The sequence below is a fragment of the Miniopterus natalensis genome, chromosome 11 (genome assembly GCF_054644295.1).
Source record: "Miniopterus natalensis isolate mMinNat1 chromosome 11, mMinNat1.hap1, whole genome shotgun sequence".
In the NCBI taxonomy this organism is placed as follows: Eukaryota; Metazoa; Chordata; class Mammalia; order Chiroptera; family Miniopteridae; genus Miniopterus; species Miniopterus natalensis.
This window is the reverse complement of record NC_142091.1, coordinates 58,733,103-58,753,744: the sequence shown is the minus strand read 5'-3', so window position 1 is coordinate 58,753,744 and position 20,642 is coordinate 58,733,103. Positions and strand designations below refer to the sequence as shown.

The 20,642-nt window shown below is 36.6% G+C and overlaps 1 protein-coding gene across 1 annotated transcript in view; it reads right to left on the bottom strand.

Moving 5' to 3' along the window:
• Positions 1-20,064, bottom strand: part of DNAJC24 (DnaJ heat shock protein family (Hsp40) member C24) — a 38,402-nt gene extending 18,338 nt beyond the window's left edge. The window contains exons 1-2 of the mRNA XM_016206177.2: positions 20,035-20,064; positions 18,911-19,051 (exon numbers count right to left, since the gene is read on the bottom strand). Coding sequence (XP_016061663.1) covers positions 18,911-19,021 — 111 coding nt within the window. The 5' untranslated portion in view covers positions 19,022-19,051; positions 20,035-20,064. The remainder of the gene's footprint in view (positions 1-18,910; positions 19,052-20,034) is intronic.
• Between the last annotated feature and the right edge of the window lie 578 nt (positions 20,065-20,642).

The window sequence follows — 20,642 nt, the reverse complement described above, 5'->3', positions numbered from 1 at the left end:
TGGCCATGATGTATCAAATAACGTTCATAAAAGTTACTCCCATACTGAGGTTTAGGCAGGCCCTAGAGCTAGGATATTCAAGTAATATTCCAAAAACAAAGTAGAGTTGGCTACATTAAAGTTCTCTACCTGACCCATTCCTTTAACACTATGTGAAGATATGTGTAGCATGCTTGATATAATTCAATATTATTACGTGCAACTTCTCAAATATGCCACTAATACACATTAAGATACGCTGACATGTGAAAACTCAAACTCGATATGTAAGAAGCATTAATTACAGCCCCAGAGGAACCACTCTAAACTAGTAGCTATACAGTAAAAGTACAGACTAAAAGATAGGCAATTTCTAATAGGCCACTGCAGAAGGTCTACTTGATATGATGAAAGAACAGATTGAACCTGATCAGGCACCAACCTGACCAAGCAAGCCCTACAAAAACCAAGGCTGCCCCAAACTAAAAGCTATCATTAAATTTTATTCAGTCATATATAAGTTCCATGAGAGTCAAAGTACAATGCAATCCATCTCTTCCACCAATTTCGTATTTTCCTACTATTTTAATTAAGTAACTCACCATCTTAGGCTTTTAGGTTTATTCTGTTGTGCTATTTGAATGCAATACATTTTATTCCATGATACACGGTTCAATTAAAAAATGGTAGTTATAGCAAGAAAATAAGTATGTCATTTGGGGTGATAAAAGCCTCAGTCCAATCTGTTCCTACAGCAAGTTCCAGAACAAAATGAAGGTCTAAAAAACAAACAAACAAATACATTCTGTGGTAGGCTGATAATGGCCCCTCAAAATATTAGGTTCTAATTCCTGGTTCCTGTATTTGACAAAAAAGGTCTCTGTGGATATGATTAAGTTAAATATCTTGAAATAGGAAAATTATCCAGGTGGGATAAATGCAAAGTATTCTTATTCGAAAGAGGCAGAGGGAGACTTGGCACACAGAGAAGAAGGTGGTGTGAAGACTGTGCAGAGAGAGATTGGAAATACTGGCTTTGAAGACTTGAGTGATCAGGCCACAAGCCAAGGAACACTGGCAGCTACCAGAAGCTGGAAGAGACAAAAAATGGACTCTCTCCCTAGAGCTTGAGAGGAAGTGTGGCAGGGCCAACACCTTGATTTCAGCCCAGTTATACTCATTTTGAACTTCTAGCCTCCAGAATTGTGAAAGAATAATTTTCTGTTGCTTTAAGCCACTCAGTTAGTGGTAATTTATTTCAGCAGCCACAAGAAATAATACACAGTCTAGAGATGTCTATAGTTTAAAACTGCAATCAATACAAGGGACACCACATTTTTTAAAGATGTTTCATTTACAAGGTTTATTAATAAAATGATATCAGTATTATACATATTCTTAACTTTAAAATCTGTGGTGATTCTTTATTGGACATGAGAAAATAAACCCCTAATACTAGGTTTCAAGATTTTCTAATTCCAAAGTGAATGTTAATTTCGTTCCTGCTGTTTCCATATCGGAGCTCTCCAATGGGAAGCAGGCTCAAGCATTCACTATTACTCTCAGAGACCAAAGTCACTTTCCTCTGATGTCAAGGCTTACTTTATTCTTTGCCTTTCTTTTTCTCTGACCCCCACTAACCAAACCTTCCCACCACTGAGAGCTCAAAGCCATTCCTACTTCATTCATTCCTGGATCAAATGAAAGATAAAATCTAACATATCCTGTGTTCTAGAAACAGCCACAAGATAGCATGGACTTCCTTATATTAGGAAAATGCTGGCAAAATCATACAAACAACAGAGAGTTCTGAGAAAATCACTCACCAATCAAACAGAGAAAATACTGAAAGTCTTAACAGAATAGGTATGTACTAAAATCACTGTTGCAAAGTTCATTTATTTTAACTAACTTCTGTTTGTTTTCAGTACTAAATTGGAATGAATTTGCCTAGAATTGAAAGAATTTAGTCATCTGGAAGCAAAGAACTCAAAATTAAGAAATCAGCAAATCTAGCAACAAATAATTGAAAAATTAAAGTTCAAGAATTTACCAATGACAATAGCCTTAAGAAAAAAAAAATACTTTGAAATAAGCCAAATGGTGGTATAGTATCTATTTATCTATTTTCCACTGACTAATTATCTAATTGATAACTAATGTTTTAAATATGGACTCTTAATTCTGAGATTTTTATGGCAATGGGTTGTCCAATACTTTTAATTTCATTTTGATTTTAGATTTTCTCCATATAATAAATCCAAGTGTTTTCTAAATTACTAATTCTGGAGTGACTATCACAATGTGTAAGTCCAGTGCAACTCAAAATATGGTCCTCAGATATGTAGAATCAGCATTATCTGAGAGCTCATTAAAAGTTGGCCCCATCCCTTCAGAGGCAAACCCCAGAATCTGTGTTTCACCAAACTTTCCAGGCAATTTTCATGCCTGCTGAAATCTGAGAAGCATACTGTTAGCCTCTAATGCTTAAAACATGGAATTAGCCGCAAATCAGAAAATTAGTTCTTCATAAAAATTTCCCTTTGATAGATGCATTCCTCCATTTATCAAAAAAACAAAACAAAACAAAAAACCTCACCAAAATGCTGAGTTACAAGCCTCCATTTTTAACCTACGACACCACAATGAAAATTCCATTTAGGGTTCCAGGTCAGAAATTTTTTGATATCTGATACCTTTTGTTCCCTAATCATAAATGCCAATTTCTTTATTTCATTGTTTGCACAACTGCCAACTTAATTCAGTAATAAAAAAGCTAATGAAATCTTAACAATATGCCAGTGGTATTTTAACCTGTTAATTTTTTTAAGAGGAGGGGTTATAATTTGTATCAGGTGTCTGCTGAACACTATGATAGTTTCCATCAATAGGTTTAACAGAGAAAAGTGTTTTTCCACTAGAAGAGAGGGGGAAAAAATAAAGTATGTGTAAGTTGTGAAAAGAGCATAATATATAATATACTGTAAAAATTCTAAAAGTTTTTAGTGAAAATTTATACATTCATTAGTTCTAAATGACCCTTTGTATTGGCTCAGCAACATATAAAATTGAAATGAAATGGTATTTCCTTAAAGTAAATGCATGAGACAGTTTTATGGTAAACTGCCTTTTTTACCTGCCTTTTTAATAAGGAAATATTGTTTTATTTACTAGTAGCTTGCTACTTAAATCTTAAATAGAATAAAAAACTAGGAAGGTCACACATTCATCCTTTCCTACACATCTATGATTATGCTATTCTGACTTATAAAATATTGACTGCAGCCCGGCCGGGCGTGGCTCAGCGGTTGAGAGTCGACCTAAGATCCAGGCGATAGGGGTTTGATTCCCAGTCAGGGCACATGCCCGGGTTGCGGGCTCGATCAATGACTTTCTCATCGTTGATGTTTCTGTCTCTCTCTCTCTCCCTCTCCTTTCCTCTCTCTGAAATCAATAATGATATATTAAAAAAATAAAAATAAAAAAAAAATTGACTGCAAATAGGAAGTAATAATCAACTATGAAAAGGACTTTGGGCAAATTTGATTAAATAAAAATTCCTAAATTGTTATGCTGATATTATTTTATACACCAGTGTGGCTCCTGAGGATATACAGCACTTCCGTTACGTATTAATAGATGAGTTTAGTACCATGAATAGGACACTAGCTATCTCTAGCATCAAACTTTCCTGAATTCTAAAATTGAATTCAAAATACCTTCTAAAAGCTATCCCATCAGCGCAAGTTCAACATGCCCCAAATCAATTTATCATCCAGACTCTAAAATTAGTTCTTCCTCGCGTTGAATTCCTTGTTCTGTGAAAATCACCACCTTGCTCAGTAAATGCTGAATGAATGAGAGAAAAAGAAACACATTTTTAATAATCCAGGCTACAATATCAGGGTAACCTCCCTTTCGCATTCCACCCATCACCAAATTCTGTAGATTCTACTACAGCATATCCTTTCTATTCCCAGTGCCACGCCTAGTTCCAACCTAACGGAGCTGTTACCGAGCCTCCGCATTCCCAGGCCTTCCACCTGCTCCCAAATTCGCCTGGTTTAACTTACAACTCCCGCTCAAACAATTTAATTGGCAACCTAATGCATAATAATTGGCAGCCATATTCCAAGGAGAAGGGGTAAAAGAGGAGAAGGGAAAGAAAGAAGAGGAAGGAGGAAAAGGGAAATGGAAGGCTGGGGAAGACAGAGCCAAGGGGCGCAGGGGTCATAGAGAAAACGGAGCCAGGAGAATGAAGAGAAACGGGAGGAGCAGGAAGAATAAAGGGCACAGAAAAGTGAGGGGAGAGGCTAAGAACACCAAAGGCAGCAAAGCCGTGCAACATTGACGGTAGGGATTGATCTCGTTCAAATAAATAAGAGTATATTTTAGACTGGACTCACAGAAATGAAGACGTGAAAGAAGTAAAATGGTATGTGGCTGAGTAACCCAATCCAGGGCAAAACCTTTTCAAAACCAAGGCCGACCTCTGTAATACACTTTGAAGTGTGAGATTTACTAACTCTAAAATATAATCTTGCACCAATTCCTTTTGCTAGTCACATGCCTTTTCTTTGTGGTTGACTATATGCAGGTGTAACACAACCTCTGCTTCTTTGATTGTACATAAAATATGAAAAAATGAAACCTTAAGCAATGGGTTACCTTTTATCCAATTTAAAGGTGTTTAGACTCCTCCTCCATCCCCAAATCATATCAAACAAGTCCCTGAAGACACACCCACACGAATTACACGGAGAATTCCAAGACTGACATTCTGCCTCCGCTATCCACCGAGGATAATCAGCGGCAGTGCACTGGCCAGCTTCTCATCCTCTCTGGGTCTGGGGAAGACATGGTTTTGTATAATTAAAGACTTAAGACACTGGTGGCAAACTGAAGCTATCCCTGCTGAACAAGGGTGGTGATGTACATCTACAAATCCTGCAGGGCTGCTCTCCTGCAGCAACTCTGAGCTCTGCTCTTGGCCATCAAGGCCGTCAGGTACTAATTAGGCAGTGTGTTCTGTCAACGCCTTCATGCTCTTCCTTTATTAACTGATCATTCTGCCACGTTAATGATACTAGTACGCTGGCTTTGAATTCCCTCAAGTGCTTTATACCTGAGATAGAAAGGGAGAAAAATACGAGAAAGAGAATGTCCCAGATGTACTTTACCTATCTTGTATTTGAATCAACGATAAGACTGCTTCATCTAAAAGTTATTTCTTTTACTTGCAGAAATGACCCTGGGATCTAAAATGTACACATATTCCTTAAATAAAATGTATCTACTGTCGAATTAACTGTATAGGCTATAGAAAACTACAATGGGAATGAAATCTATACTAAGAGCATTGGAATTTTCATATATAAGTGTTCAAAGATTAATGGTGGGATTAAATGCATAAGGCTGGAGAGGTGGTGGCAATTTTTCTTAATTCCAACTAACTAATGATGAGGGAAACTCACCTACAATGAAACTCAATAAACCAGAGAAGCGACCCAAGTACTGACAGAAACTGAGTGAAATATAAAGCATTTAATAACTGTAGTTAAAATCAATGAACTTAGTATACTATTTTTGAGATAAAGGCCTAATAAGCTTCTTCGGATGCTATGAAAACACATATCCTCTGCGGTAATTTTTGGTTTTCCTTATTTCAAATCACTGTGGTTATGAAGCAGCCATTAAACAGTTGTGAGGAGGTGCTGTGAAGATGGTGCAGTAGTCATTCTCTAATGACTCTGAACACAACTTAGGTAGACAAGGGAGGGATCCACAGTGACTGACATGGCTGTTTTGTTGTTTCATTTTCTGTAAAATGCCTACTAGCTTAAACAACATCATGTTACAAAAAGTTAGGTGTAAAAGACTAGAACTGTGTCCTTTACACTTTGATACCACATTAAGATTATGAAAGCTGAAAAAAAAAATTACAAAGGTAAAGTCAAGTACAACACACTACTGCCACCTAATGCTTAGGAAAATATTGCCTAACGTAGAAGTCAACAACCCATGTATCGTTTTATGCAACAGCTAACAGATGAAACATGACTTAAAAAATATGTTTGAACATTTTTAAGGTTTTCTAATTCATACAGTGATTTGGTGACAAGTGAAGAAAGACAAAGATAAATCTCTGAAGGACAGTAACATTTATATCAGAAAAGATGCTAGAAAAGAAAATAGGGCAGTGAGCAACAAGATAATCAGGAAACGGGATCCACAGACGATGGCCAAGGAAGAAAGGGTTTCAAGGCAGAAGGATCTGTGACAGTAGCAAATGTCACATTAAATACACTGAATGTGGCAAGTAGGAGACATTGGCCACTTTGGTAGGCACTATTTAGAAGAATGGCAGTGCGAACAAGAGTGGGCTGAGAAGCAAATGGATGGTAAGCAAGTGATGTTTGCCAAGGAAAAAGAGAGGAGTTACAGCCGCCATACCCAAGGCCAAAGGAAAATGATTCTGAAAGACATTTTACTGGGTGAGGGGGGTAAGCTAATGGAAACGGAAAATTCAAGATGGAAGAGAGAACTGGAGCAGCTAGACTGACCATAAAATATGAAAAAATTCCTTTTTTATTCTGGCTTGGTTATGATTAGTTATGTGACCCTAGAAAAGTTATTAAACTGTACAACATTTCCTCACCTGAAACACAGAAAAAATGATAGCTAAACTGCAAATTACTCATGAAAGTAAGGACCTTTATCTATCAGATTGTTACTAACTACATCCGAAGCACTAGCATAATGCTGGCACATACAAGACAGTGCATTCTTAATTAATGGACACATCATCTGTCTATAAAGCTCAGTGTTTTATAAAAATCAAAGGATATAATATGAATAAGCATATTTTGATACAATTTAAATTTTTTTTAAATGGAGTGTGGTAGGAAAGGCGGGCCATAGCAAGCACTCTAATATAAATATGGTATAAATACAATAATTCTCTTTATTCACATATTTTTTATTTGAAAATTCACCTGCTTGCTAAAGTTTATTTGCAACGTCGAGTCAACACTTGTGATACCATTGCAGTCATTCACAGACATTCACAGAGTGGTAAAAAACTGAGTCACTCCACATGTATGTTCCCAGATGAGGTCAAAGGTGGCCTTCATGCTTTAGCTTTCTACTGTGTAAGTGTCCTTTTCGCAGTCTATTTAATGTCATGTTTTCCTCATTTTGTGCTTTTGTTGTATTTTGCTGTTTGAAAAGTTCCCCACACATAGTGCACTGAATGCAGTATAAGTGTTCCTAAGCAAGCTTCTTCCTTCAGGCATGAGTTACAGTGCTACTGACCCCGAGTTCAATATTAATAAACCAAAAATACATATTGAAGTGCCATTTTTAAAAAAAATCCTCACTCGAGGTATTTTTTCCATTGATTTTTTTTTGAGAGAGTAGAAGGGATGGAGATAGTAGAGAGAGAGAGAGAGAAACATCAACGTGAGAGACACACATGGATTGCCTCCTGCATGAGCCCCAATCACAGCCGGGGATCAAACCTGCAACCCAGGTAGGTGTCCTTGACTGGGAATTGAACCTGGAAACCTATCGAACTTGCAAACCTTAGGTCCACAGGCCAGTGTTCTAACCACTAAGCCAAACCAGCCAGGGCATATAGTAAAGTGCCTTTAAACAGAACATAAAAAACAAGGTTATGTGCTGATCACTTAATGAAAATGTTGTGACCAGAGGCTCATAGGAACCTAACCCTCTATTTCCTGCAGGATCAATGGTTCAGAATTTGCTAATTCAATGTTTGTGGCAAGTTTATAGGAGATAACTATGGCAAATAGTAAGAATCGACTGTATGTTCGCACACTTACTGGCCCTTGTCCTTTATAGCAACCTGGGAGGGGATTTCTCTTCCACAAACTACAAGCAAAATTTGCTGTGCAACCTAGCCCTTCCATTCCTGCAATCCAGTAATAGCAGTAATTTCCCAATATAACACTAGTATCCCTAGGTGAACACTTACAGAGGAGGATGAGTTTTCCTAGATGTCAAGGTCCAAAGGCAATGTGAAAATGCCATTGAATGAAAACTACTCTTGAAAATCATTGTTTTATTAAGTACAGTACTTGAAGTTTCACGAATACAACTCTATACATTAATATGTATATGTGTATAACATATACAGCAACGAATACCTGATACATCTACAATATAATTTTACCATTTTTAACTTTTTTTTTTGCTCAACTTATAATTTTGCATATCATTATGTACATTTTTATATGGCCCTTGGCCCTGCACAGTTCTAACTGCATCTTATGCATAACTTCTATTGATGGTAATAAATTGTAATAAGGCACCACAAGCAAGACACTGGCTAAATTCTTTACAATCATTATTTCATTTAATCTTTATGAAAAAAGAATTAAAAACATCTTTAAGGAAACAGAGGCACAAAGAGGTTAAGTCGCTCTTGTTGGGTCACAGAGATCATAAATGACGCAGGTGAGATTCAAAACAAGGGCAAAGTGATACAAAGTCAGGACTGTCAGTCACTATGCTATACATAAGCTTCCCTATGACACCACATTTTACAATTTATTTGATGTATGCACTAGCATTTATTACACTAGATACTAGAATTTAAACATCTGTGTCTTCCTCCTAACAATAAACTGTTATATCCATAGAATCTAGAATAGTGTCCAGAAATATAGTAGGTACTAACCCTAACAGATAGATGTTGAGTGAATGGATGAATGGATAACTGAAGACAAACTCATATTGTTTTCTCATAAACAGATCTGAATCCATACATTTGACTAATTTAAAGAGTATAATTCTCAAACAGAACGTTTTGGATTACCTTCAGCGACGGTAAGAATTGCATTTTATATTTTTAAATGTTTTGAGATAGCTAAAAGGTAATGGCTAATTTAAGTTGCTTCAGGAAAAGAGACATGTCTTTTCCGAGCTATCTCATCCCACACACTACACCAGGGATAATGCTCATCTTACAGTCAGTATTACAAAAAGTCTAACAGAATGAGAAGGGGTTTTATTTTTCATTACTGAGTGTAAGAATCGATTTGATCTTTAATTAGTAGATAACATGGGCACAACAGCATTAATTTTATTTGTGACACAGAAAGTAATTCAAGGATACATACCTGTAATATAAAGTATTCCAATTAAGAATAAATTAACTTGAAAATAAAGAAAAAATAAGTCAAAACACAAATAACCTTAACAAGTAAAATGTAATTAACGAGCAAAAATCTATGACTTACTTGAAGGCAAATTTTAAAGTTGCTTTATATTTCAGATGGCACAGTTATATGAATACTTTGCAAGCTGACAGTATTTTTAAGTCATGTAAAACTATGCAATTCATTTATAACATACCCAAAATGTGCTAACTAGACATTTTATATAACATTTATGTTGAAAGCATATTAGGTAATATGCTATACAAGGTTTACTCTTCAGGAATAGATAACGGGATAAACTCATCTCTCTTTAAAAATCATAACTAATTCATTAAAAACCACATAAAACATCAAGAAATTTTTAGAGCTTAAAACAATGACTAAAGAAATTCACAGTGACAGCGAAAGCAGATCCACGGTTGCCTAGGGAAGAAGGCAGGGCCTGTGTCTTGAAATGGTGGTGATTACACAGGTATATTCAATCAAAACTTGTCAAAATGACTAAAATTAGTGCATTTTATTGTATATAAATTAAATATCAATACGGTTAACTTTAAAAAAATACCTCGAAGAGATATATCCTAAGAAACATAATAAAGTTCTAGCTATTTTATATGGATTAAAAAAAAAAGTGGAACAATACTCTAGTGAATTCCAACACTTTAACAAAAGTGTGACATTAATTCCTTTGGGAAGCACTGGGCAAAATGTCTTTTTTGTTGTTTTTTTTGTATCTTGCTTGGCATACTGAAAATAATGTACACTAAATCATAAGAAAATTCTAAATGTAAATGTATCTTAAAATAAAATATTCATTTTCCCATTTCAATTATTGTTTAGCATTATTATTTTACACAAGATTTTTTGTTTTAAAAAATTTTATTTTTTTAATTTAATTTACTGGGGTGACATTGGCTAATAAGATTATATAGGTTTCAAGTGTACATTTCTGTGACACATGATCTGTATATTGCATTGTGTGCACACCACTCAAAGTCAAATCATCTTCCGTCACCACAGACAAGTTTTAAAAATTATTTCTTGTCTATAACTTCATTATATTATTTGATTTTGAATATTTAGTGTGTATCTTTGTTCCACTTGTCTGTGTTCAATAATTTCACTATCTCATCTAACAGTCTTCTGCAATAAAGGTCCTTTATGTTCTGCCATTCTATAATTCTTTTAGTTGGAGGCTCTGAAATTCTGATTCTTTTAAGCCAGACTATGAGATAAATGTAACAATGCCCTAGATCACCCCTTTATAGATTTTCTATCAGTTTAGACAAGTCAAATCATAATTAGAAATCCATTTTGAGATTTATTTATTTCACATCCTGCAAAAGCAAACTGTGAAGCATTTATATCCAGATGAAACTGTAAAAGAATAGAATTTTAGGCAAACCTGTGAAGGAAATGTTTTTCATCTTAAAAGTGGCAAACTGCAGAGAGATTGCCATAGCAATCTCAATTAACGCTATTTGCTCTGTCTACAGTGCATGCACTGAGTCAACCAAATAATCTTGGATCACCAAAAGAAAGTTACTTCTAGTATATAGTAAACTAGAAAAAAAATTTCAGACTAGGGGAGTCAACTAGATGATATTTGAAGACATAAATAAGAGGGGAAAAATAGAAGAAACAAATTCTACACCTGGCTTTAGAAAGTAACACAGTATAAGCATCTGATTTTTACAGATGAAACTCAGGCCTATGGAGTTTATGTGACTTAAGACATATCACAGTTGGCCCAGCAAAACTTTAGTAGAAATGAGGAGGGTAAGAGATGAACATCTTTTTCTCACAGTTTTACTGAGATATAAATGACATATGACATTGCATACATTTAAGGTGTACATGATTTATGTATATATTGTGAAATGATTACCACAATATGAATAGTTAACACTTCCATCACTTCACATAGTTACCTTTTTTGTGTGTATATGGTAAGAACTGTTATGATCTACTCTGTTAGGGATCTTCAAGTGTACAACACACTGTTGTTAACTATCACCATGCATTACATCCCTAGAACTTACTCGTCTTAGAACTGTGTTTGTACCCTCTGACAACTTCACCAGTTTCACAACCCCTCCCCTCACCTCTGGCAACCACCAATCTACTGTTTCTATGACTACGAGTTTTGTTTTTTCGGTATGCTTTTTTAGATTCCACAACAAACTTCTTAAATATCTTATATTTACATTACTTGAGAACTGGGTAAGTATATGTCATTTATTAATAATAAGGCAGGGTAAGAACCCTCATTTCCACAATGCCACAGTGCCATCTTTTACACCTTCCACCAAGTTTCTGTTGTAATTTTCACTCACTTCTACTACTCATATTACTCAGTCAGATTATTTATTCTTCTAAATAATGGAGTTAATTCACCCAATTTTCAGTTTTTAAGACATTTAGCCAAGGCTGTTAATCAAATCAGATTCCAAGGGCTATAGGCTTTCCATCCAATTTCTGTGTTGCTTAGCTCTCCAGGGTTGCAAATGTTTTCATTTACTGAATCCAATGGCCTCTGTTTTAGTCAGCAGCCTTTGTGCTCCCTTTAATAATATGTGCAATTGCTGGCCACACCGTCTCCTTCCCTTGACTTCAGTGACACCCCAGTCTCCTGGTTAGACTCCTATTATCGCTGGCCATTTCAGTTTCTTAGTGAAGAGCCATTCTCCAAGGTTCTGTCCTACCTCCCCACTTCCTCGGCCCCAGGAATCTTATGGAGGCAATGCCTAATGTATGGCTTTTAGCCCCGACCTCTCGAGCTCCAGCTGCACTCCCATCTGCCAACTGGAACTCTTCACATGGCTCTTCCATACACACATCACACTCAACCTGCTCTTTAATGAACCAAACATCATTCCCAGAAAATTTCCTACTTCTCTGTTCCTCATCTTAGTTAAGAACATAACCTGCCTCCTGTACCTTAAGCTCAAGATCATAATTCATTTTCAACTCCCCACTTCCTGGAGACGTATTCAGTCCATCATTGTATCCACCTCCTTATTATCTTTCATTCCCCTCTTCCAGTTTACTCCCAGTACTAATGCAATAGTTCAAGTCCTCAATAATAGGACAAGTAAGGAGATACTCAGCATAGGAACATAAACCTTACAAACCTCATCAGTCCACAGTGAAGGAATGACAAGAGTGTGAAACCGTGATGCATTTAGTCAACAATCTAAGCAAGCTAACTGCCCCTTGAGATTAGTTTCCCCCCAATTTAGAATAATGGGTTTTCCAAATGGAGCCCTATTACATGATGGGTAACAATATCTCCAGAGATGAAAACTAATTCTCTGTGCTAAATTTTTTATTTCACTTGTTCAAATAATTTTTTCCTGAAATATGACACAGACCCATCTTCTTAAAGAAAATATATACATAACACAATTATATCCATTCACGACAAACCAGTGCAGTACTCAGTACTACTCCCACACTGTGTGAGATGTATCATTAGACCTGTGACAGAGGCCTTGTTACCATCTACAAATGGAGGAAAGTTTAAAACTGTGCTAACCTCAAAGCACAAATATGGATGTGTCCTGAGAGCAGACCTGTGTCTCAGTTTTCTTAGTATTTTTCAGTTAAAGAACAAAAATGTTAGGCATTGCTCTGCCTGAATGTGACTCCTAATATAGAGTAAGGATTCCCAAACTTCAATTGTCCTACATCTTTAAGATTTATACTATATTCTCATAGTATTAATACTCTTATTTTTTTTTTGGTAACTGGATATTAAATTACCTCATTTTATTACTTAGCCTCATCCTAAAACCAAGTATCTCTTGTGAATATATGTATGTATATATTACTTTATAGACATATAACTGTTTATGTAAAAATTGTTCACCTGTTTACTAATATTATTTTTGCATTGTTTTAAATGCTTTATAAGCATAACTCATTTAAGTCCTTAAAATGACCCTATGAAATAGATATTTAGTTACTAAATGCCTAGAGTAGGGCTGGCACATAGTAGGTATTCAATAAATATTTGCTATGAATAAATGATGATTCACATCTGTTTTGCAGATAAGGAAAAAGGCCTCAAGTTACAGAGCTGGCTCAGGGTCTTAGAACTAACACATGGCAGAGTCAGAAATCAAACCCAGGAAACAACTCCAGAAACCCACATTTTTAATCCTTCACTCTTCACCTTTAACATAAATGCTTCCTTTCTTCTAAAGGTATAATCTATTATTGCTGTGTGTATGCAGCGGGGAAGAAAAAAGACAACTACTGAAAAGGCAACTCCTCTTTTTTATTTACCCAGTTTTCAAAATATATGTAGAGTGTATCATAATTTCTTGCCACTAACCAGAGTGTTACTTAATTTCTGAGCCTCAGTTTCCTCCTCTATATGTTAGGGATCATAATCACATCTCACCTCACAGGGCTAAATGAGTAAATACACAGTGGTTAAAACAGTGCCTGATACACAGTGCTATGTTGTTAGCTTAAATTATTACCTCAATGTTCGCTTACAGTATCTTACTCCTGCCACTTCTATGATGGAAAATAACAGTTTATAATAATGTCTCCATGAAACACCTAAGTAATTTATTGTTAAATATCTTGCATCCTATATGACACCTAGATGACAGCTAAACTTTACCATACCAACAAAAATTATACTGTTCATTACAGGACAAGTTATATCCTTCTGGTTTTTACTTATAATGCTCCCAGATTTTTTTACAGAGTTCCCAATGCCTAAATTTCTTTCCTATAATCAAGATCACTTTGCTTTGTAATGCAGTCAAAAGACCTGTTTAAAGAATTGCTTTAGCTCCCTTTTCTCATGTGGTAATTTTCCTCCAGCTATAGCACAGGTATCCTTTCTACTTTCTTTTTCAAGATTCTAAAATATATTACATAACTGGCTTAATCCTAATCTATATATAACCATTTGTAATCAAAACAGAACCTCTGAATACCTACATAAGTATTAAGTGGCATTTTATACCTCAAATCACATGGATTTTAAGATTATGGAACATATTGTAACAGCAGCATATAATTTTCCAACACAACAATTCTTTTCCAGTTGAAAGGTATCCTGTAATATTATCAGCACCAACAGGAAAAGACCCCCAATTTTCAACTTAACAAAGCTTTTGGGGGGAAGCTTTATTCTCAGTAAATAGCAATTTTTATATGCATAACTGCAGAAAACATGGGAATAATTAACTAGTCATTCTTGACCTTAGGCCATTTCAAAGCAATGGATTATTATTCAACTTATGTTAGTAGAAAACTAGAGAAATATTTTAAAAGTTGATTTGTAAGGAGAAAAGAGCAATGTATTTTTATTAATAAGTAAAGTCCCTATTAATAAAATGCTGCTAGGAAATGCTGAGTCAATTATTTTATTTTTATATAGAAAATTATCAGGCAACAGACAATGGTATGTGAAATGTCTTTCAGGCTAATTCTGCACTTTACATTTATATGTATCTCTAAGCAATTCTAAAATACCTCAGTCAATAAAAAGTTTTTCAGAATCGGGACCTTGAATAAGCACTACATTTACAAAAACTGAAATAAGGAAATAGTATTTACTAAATCAACATGTATCATAAACTTAGCAGCCTACGATTTAGGAATATTTTATCTCAACAACTAATTATGTAGGAGGTGTTAAATTCAAAGTCTTCTGAACTTGGAAAAGTACACAAAATAAATGTGGCTTTTTATAAAATTAGATAAAGAATGGTATCTGTCAAATGTAATTTTATTCTCCAACTGTTTTGAGACATTGTTGAAAATCAGACAGAAAATATGGTAATTCAAATTGGAAAGCAAGAATATAAACTAAAAGTCTGTTTTTGAAAAAGAACCTAATAAACAAAATAAGCAGTATGGTTTTTCCCTTATAATTTTCTGCTTCATAACTCTATTAGAAACTCTAAACTTATACAAAAAAAAAAGAAAATAAGTTTCACTCCATAATCTAGATTCCTTCCAAATTAAAATAGAGGGTAGTAATTATGCCTGACCTTCTATAATACTTCATTAACTGTACGTGAATGAGGTGTTCCACAGAAATCCAGAAAACTGAAAATTATGCCTTTAAACAACTGTAAACCCTTTTGGATGGCAATTATAAAAAGTCTGATATAATGGGAGAGAGTCTAGGGGCACAGAATATGTGATAAAGCCTAGATTTTACCCCTTAGTAATTATGTATTTTAGACAAAGCAGTTAATTGTAACTAAGCCTTTGTTTTCTCAATTGTGAACATGGGAATAATATTACCTGCCTTACAGGACTGCTGAGATTATAAAACTAGATAAGAAGTGAAAGCATTTGTAAACTGTAAAGAACTGTAAAGTATAATACACATGCTACTAATTATATACTTACTACTGCGTCCTTCCTTAGCTTCTTAAACAGAATAAGCTGAATATAATTTATCCCTTGGCCGTAATTACGAATGTAAGTTCTTTTGCTAAGCTGTAATACAGGGACCAAAGACACTGCACCCCAGGCAAAAAGAGGCCAAGGTGTTAAGCTGGTTGTTGTGGTGGCCCTTTATAGCTCTGGTTGCCTTCTGTACAATTAGTTCTTAGCTGAGACTTCTTGCTGCTATAAGTATACATATCTGCCTATAGGAAGTCTTTACAGAATAATGCTCGTTAAAATTCTCTCTCCTATCATTTGTTGTTCTACTCCCTCTCCCCTCTTCTCTCAACAGATAACTCTGTCTTCTTTTTCACGGGGGAAAAAAAGCCACCAAATGAGAGCTCATCAACTTCCTGCCACCAAAATGACAAATGAACCAGCTCTTGCATCCATCCTTTCTTCCTTCTCTCCCGTAAAAACAGAGACAGGTCCCTTCTTTCTCTTTCTGTCCTGCCTATGCTTCAGATCCCATCCCCTTCTGCCTTCTGTCACTGAGTCTCTCTCCTCTATAACTTCAATCCCATACTTTCTCTTAGCTACTTCTCATAAAACTTAAGCATGCTCAAGTCCCTATCTTCTAAAAGGAAAAGCACAAAAAACCTTTTAGCACACTCCAGCTACCCTCATTCTCCTTACCTGCCAGCTACACCTCTCCTGTCCTAGAGAAATAAAACTAAATGCACTTCTACTGGGGGAGGGTACCCATCAGGAAGGGGGACACGGCAGGGATCAGGGGAGGCAGAGGTTATAACTAAGATAATTTTGAAACAATCAGTAAGAGTTAATCAGGTGAGGTAGGGGAATGGGGCACAGTGCATCAGGCAGAGATAGCAAATGCAAAGGTCTATGGTTAAGGAAGGGTATCTGGCTGCTAAAGGGAAATGAGAATAGTTTAGGGCTTCTATTAAGTAGCAAATTCATATGCACAATTATTCCTGTTCCCTCCCAAAACTCCACTAAAATAGCAAAAGAATAATAATTTTTAAAGGCAAAGGCATAAATGCATAAGAACAAATTTAACAGGAGATTGAAAAAGCAGATGAGAGACACCAAAATCTGAGAAGATAGAAAATGGATCGATAAATGATAACCAATTCAGTCTACCTGAGAAAACTGAAACCTAAGCCTGAAACAACAAACAAGAGGTGAGCTCATTCATGCAGAGGCCAGAAAAACCGAGGAACAGAGGCATTAAGTATCTTTGAAGGTTTGGTTGAGGGGCATGACTGAACAGCAGAAGAGTGGTTTAGACTTTAGAAGAAATAATTAGATCTCCAGCTCTCCTCATCATAAAGCCAAACATCTACTCTCTCCTGCCGTAGCAGAAAAGCAGAAGTTTATTGTGTGAAGAGATGGACCAGAGAAGATTCTGAATCAGGGAACATCAGGTTGAGGGGTAGGATGCAATTTTGCACTGAAAACCAAAGGAAAAAGTTGACACAGGAAGTAGTACAAGTCCAAGTTCCCATCTTCTCAGGTGGACAATTTGAGAATTCCCCTTTTGGATATGGATTCAGGTGCTGCACATGTGGGGTCATCCTACAAAATGATTGACTCTGTCTAATGAAAGCCCCTAGTTATGCATAGAAACCTCCAAATAAGCTTGTAACATTTCATTCTTAAATACATAACCTACAGTAATCAAGAAAGAGGTATTTGGAAAAGGACAAATAGATCAACTAGATTCGAGTCCAGAAATAGACCCACAGTGCCAAGACAATCCAATAAAGAGAGTAAAATCTTTTCATGCACTTTTTATTTATTTATTTTAGAGAAAGGATGGGAGAGCTAGGGAGAGAAACATCAATGTGAGAAATGTCAAATGTTGGGGAGATGTAGAGCAACTAAAACCCTTTGATACAATGCTATGAGGTATTCAAAATGGTTCATTCAAAGACATAGAAAATAGTGTGGAGAAGGCCTGGGAGTGGGGTGGATGTGGGGTAGAGGGGATCAGTGGGGGGAAAAAGGGAAACACCTGTAACACTTTCAACAACACAGCTAAACAACAACAACAACAAAAACCAAAGTGGTTCATTCACTTTAGTGTTTAATAGATGTTATCCTATTAAGTGCAAATGGTTTCTCATGGCCAAATTAAAAGCCAATATGGTCTGCAAAGCCCTCCATGACCTAGACCCAGTCTACTCTGGCCTCATCTCCCACTTAACTGAGGTACAAGGATGATTTGGTATTAATAAATTTTTCAGTTAAGTCTACCTAATGTTACTCTCAGATATATTAAAAATTCTGAGACACACACAAAAAAATCCTTAACATAATTTAGTTTTACTTATTACCTAAACAAGGGATAGTAATACATTCCTGACAGTGAAATACTTACTGTTTCTCACAATAAATACTAATAGTTATAGCAAAATCCCATAGATCTTTTTGATAAAAACTAGAGAAACAAGTGATGCTATGTAAGTAACGGTTGTTTACCTTTTTTTAAACTGAGTTAAACAGAGACCATTACAGAGTTACTCACACTGGCTAAAGAAACAATTAGATGAAAAGAAATTAATATAACAGTTCAGAAAGATACTATATATTTATAAATACCATACATAACTCATTTCACAAAAGAATTGAGTCAGGTGAAAAATAGTGTATAAATAGCCTAAATCAACACTATACAATAGAAATAATAATGCAAACCATAAATGCAAGCCACATACACAATGTTAAAAAAGTTAAAAGAGGAAATCAATTTTGATAATATTCTTCCTTATATATGCAAATATATTCACACATATTGTGTATAGAATATGCAAAACAGACAATATATCCAAAATATCATTTCAATATGTGATCAACAAAAAAAGTTTAGATTGTTTTGTATTATTTTTTTGTACTAAGTCTTTGAAATCCAATTTGTATTTTATATTTAATTCAGCATATCTGAACTTGGACTAAGCTACCTTTTAAGTGCTCAAAAGACATATGTAGCCAGTGGCTGCTGGATGCTAATGCTGCTTACTACATGACACACTTCTAAACATTTTACATGGATTAATTCATTGTATCTCACAGAGACACATACAGGGGAAAGTAACTTGTCCAACTTCTCAGTTAGTGATAGAATCAGGATTGTAACTCAATCAGCATGACTCAAATCTGCTCCAAACCACAGTGCTATCCACCTCAAATCAACATTTTTTTTTTGTACAATATGATTGAAACTTTCAAGTAACTAAATTAATACCATGATTCCTGATTGAATATCATATATTTACTTTATGGAAACAAATTTCTGGTCACATAAACAAACTGATTTTTTCCCCATGACTTAAAATCTGAAAAAGAACAGACTTACTTACCATTAATATGAGTTTTTGATACTTTTGTTTTAGGTCTGCCATACTTTCAGAGGGGCTGGCCCCCAGAATGCTGTACCAATCCTTTTTTGGTATCCGCTCAAACGCCATCATCCATTGAACAAGTGGGCCTTCTCAGATCAGCTGAATAAAAATATTAATGACAAATTCATTACAGTTTATGTATGTAAGAAACAAGCAAGTACCGCTTTTCTAAGTTGAACATTTAGATATTTAGTTGAGTAAATCATGATTATAATGCAAATCTGATGAAGCATATATTTTTGTTTAAAACACCCCTAGAGCCCTGGCCTAGTGGCTCAGTTGGTTAGACCCTCGTCAGATAAGCCAAGGTTGTGGGTTCAATACCCAGTCAGGGCACATCCAAGTCCATGAATGCACACATAAGTGGAGCAACAAAGTGACATCCGTCTCTCTCTCCCCTTTCTCTCTTTCTAACATCAATTAAAAAATTTTAAAAACACCCCAAGAATTTCATGTATATGAGCATCTAGACAAGTATGGAAAACTTGCTAGCTATGTCGTCTTATATGCTTAGGTCTTAAATTACAACAGCATTTAAAAAGATGAATTCCATAACGAGCAGAGGGATGTATGACCCTCTAAGAAGGTATTTCTGCTGGTCTTACCGCAAACACAGTAAGTAGTCACTAAATAGACTAACGGAGCTTAATAACTGTTTTCAAAACGAATGATTTTTTTTTTTTTAAGCAAAGCAAAAGACCAAAGAATTAAGATGAATTTGGGAGCATTCCCTCTTAAGTGTCCCAGTTCGCTTTTCTTCCAAATTGCCTTTTAAGAATAATGTGAGAAACAGCCAGTCACTCACACTCGAGGTAGCAAGAATCCCTCCGCGACTGGAGAGGCCCCCAGACTTCGCAAAAAGCCCCCCAACTGTGCACCCGAGGGTGCTGTCTGCAGTCTCCAGGCTACAGAAGCGCCCACACCAGGAGCCCCCGGAGGCAGGCGCGCTCCGCCCACAGCTGTGAACTAACCGAGGCAGCCAGGACCCTCAAAACTAGGACCTGGGGACCCGCCGGGTTCACAGGCGGCCCCATGTCACCGCAGGCGAGTACCCGCCCCTGGCTTCACTCGATCGCACTCACCAAACTTCACAGAGGCGCGGGAAGGCACTCTAGCGGCCGGGCGGCCGCCCCTCGGAACCGGCGGCTTCTTCCGCCGGAAGTGACTGCTCCGACGTCACCACGTTCCTGGTGGAGGCGTGGTGGCCGAGACACCAGTCGGAAGCGTCGCTCCGCCCTCCGGGAGGCGGTCGCTATGGTAACCAGTCGACGCTTCCAAGGAGGTGACTAGCAGCAGTTAAGTGCTCGAGCGGCGTGTGGAAAAGGCGCCCTTCCCTCCCGCTAAACGCGCCCTAGTCCCCGCTCGGTCTACGGCGCTTCTCCCCTGCGCCTCAGCAAGCGCCCCGCCCCCGCCCCGGCTGCCCCGGCTCCCCCAAACCTTCCTCTGCTGGCCCTTCGCAGCGCTGCCCCCCGTTTTGTGGTTGGTGAATGCACCCAGAGGTACTGCGTGTGTGTTTGGGGGGGAGGGGGTTGAAGAATGAGAACTGATTCCTCTCTGGTCCCTATGCTTCCCTTAGATTAGAATGTTCTCATTCGAAAACTAAGAGACCTGAAACCTATGCCGAATGGTCTGTGTGGTGTTTTTTTTCTTCAGTTAAAATTTTTTTTTTTTCTGGGAAAGGTGTTCAACC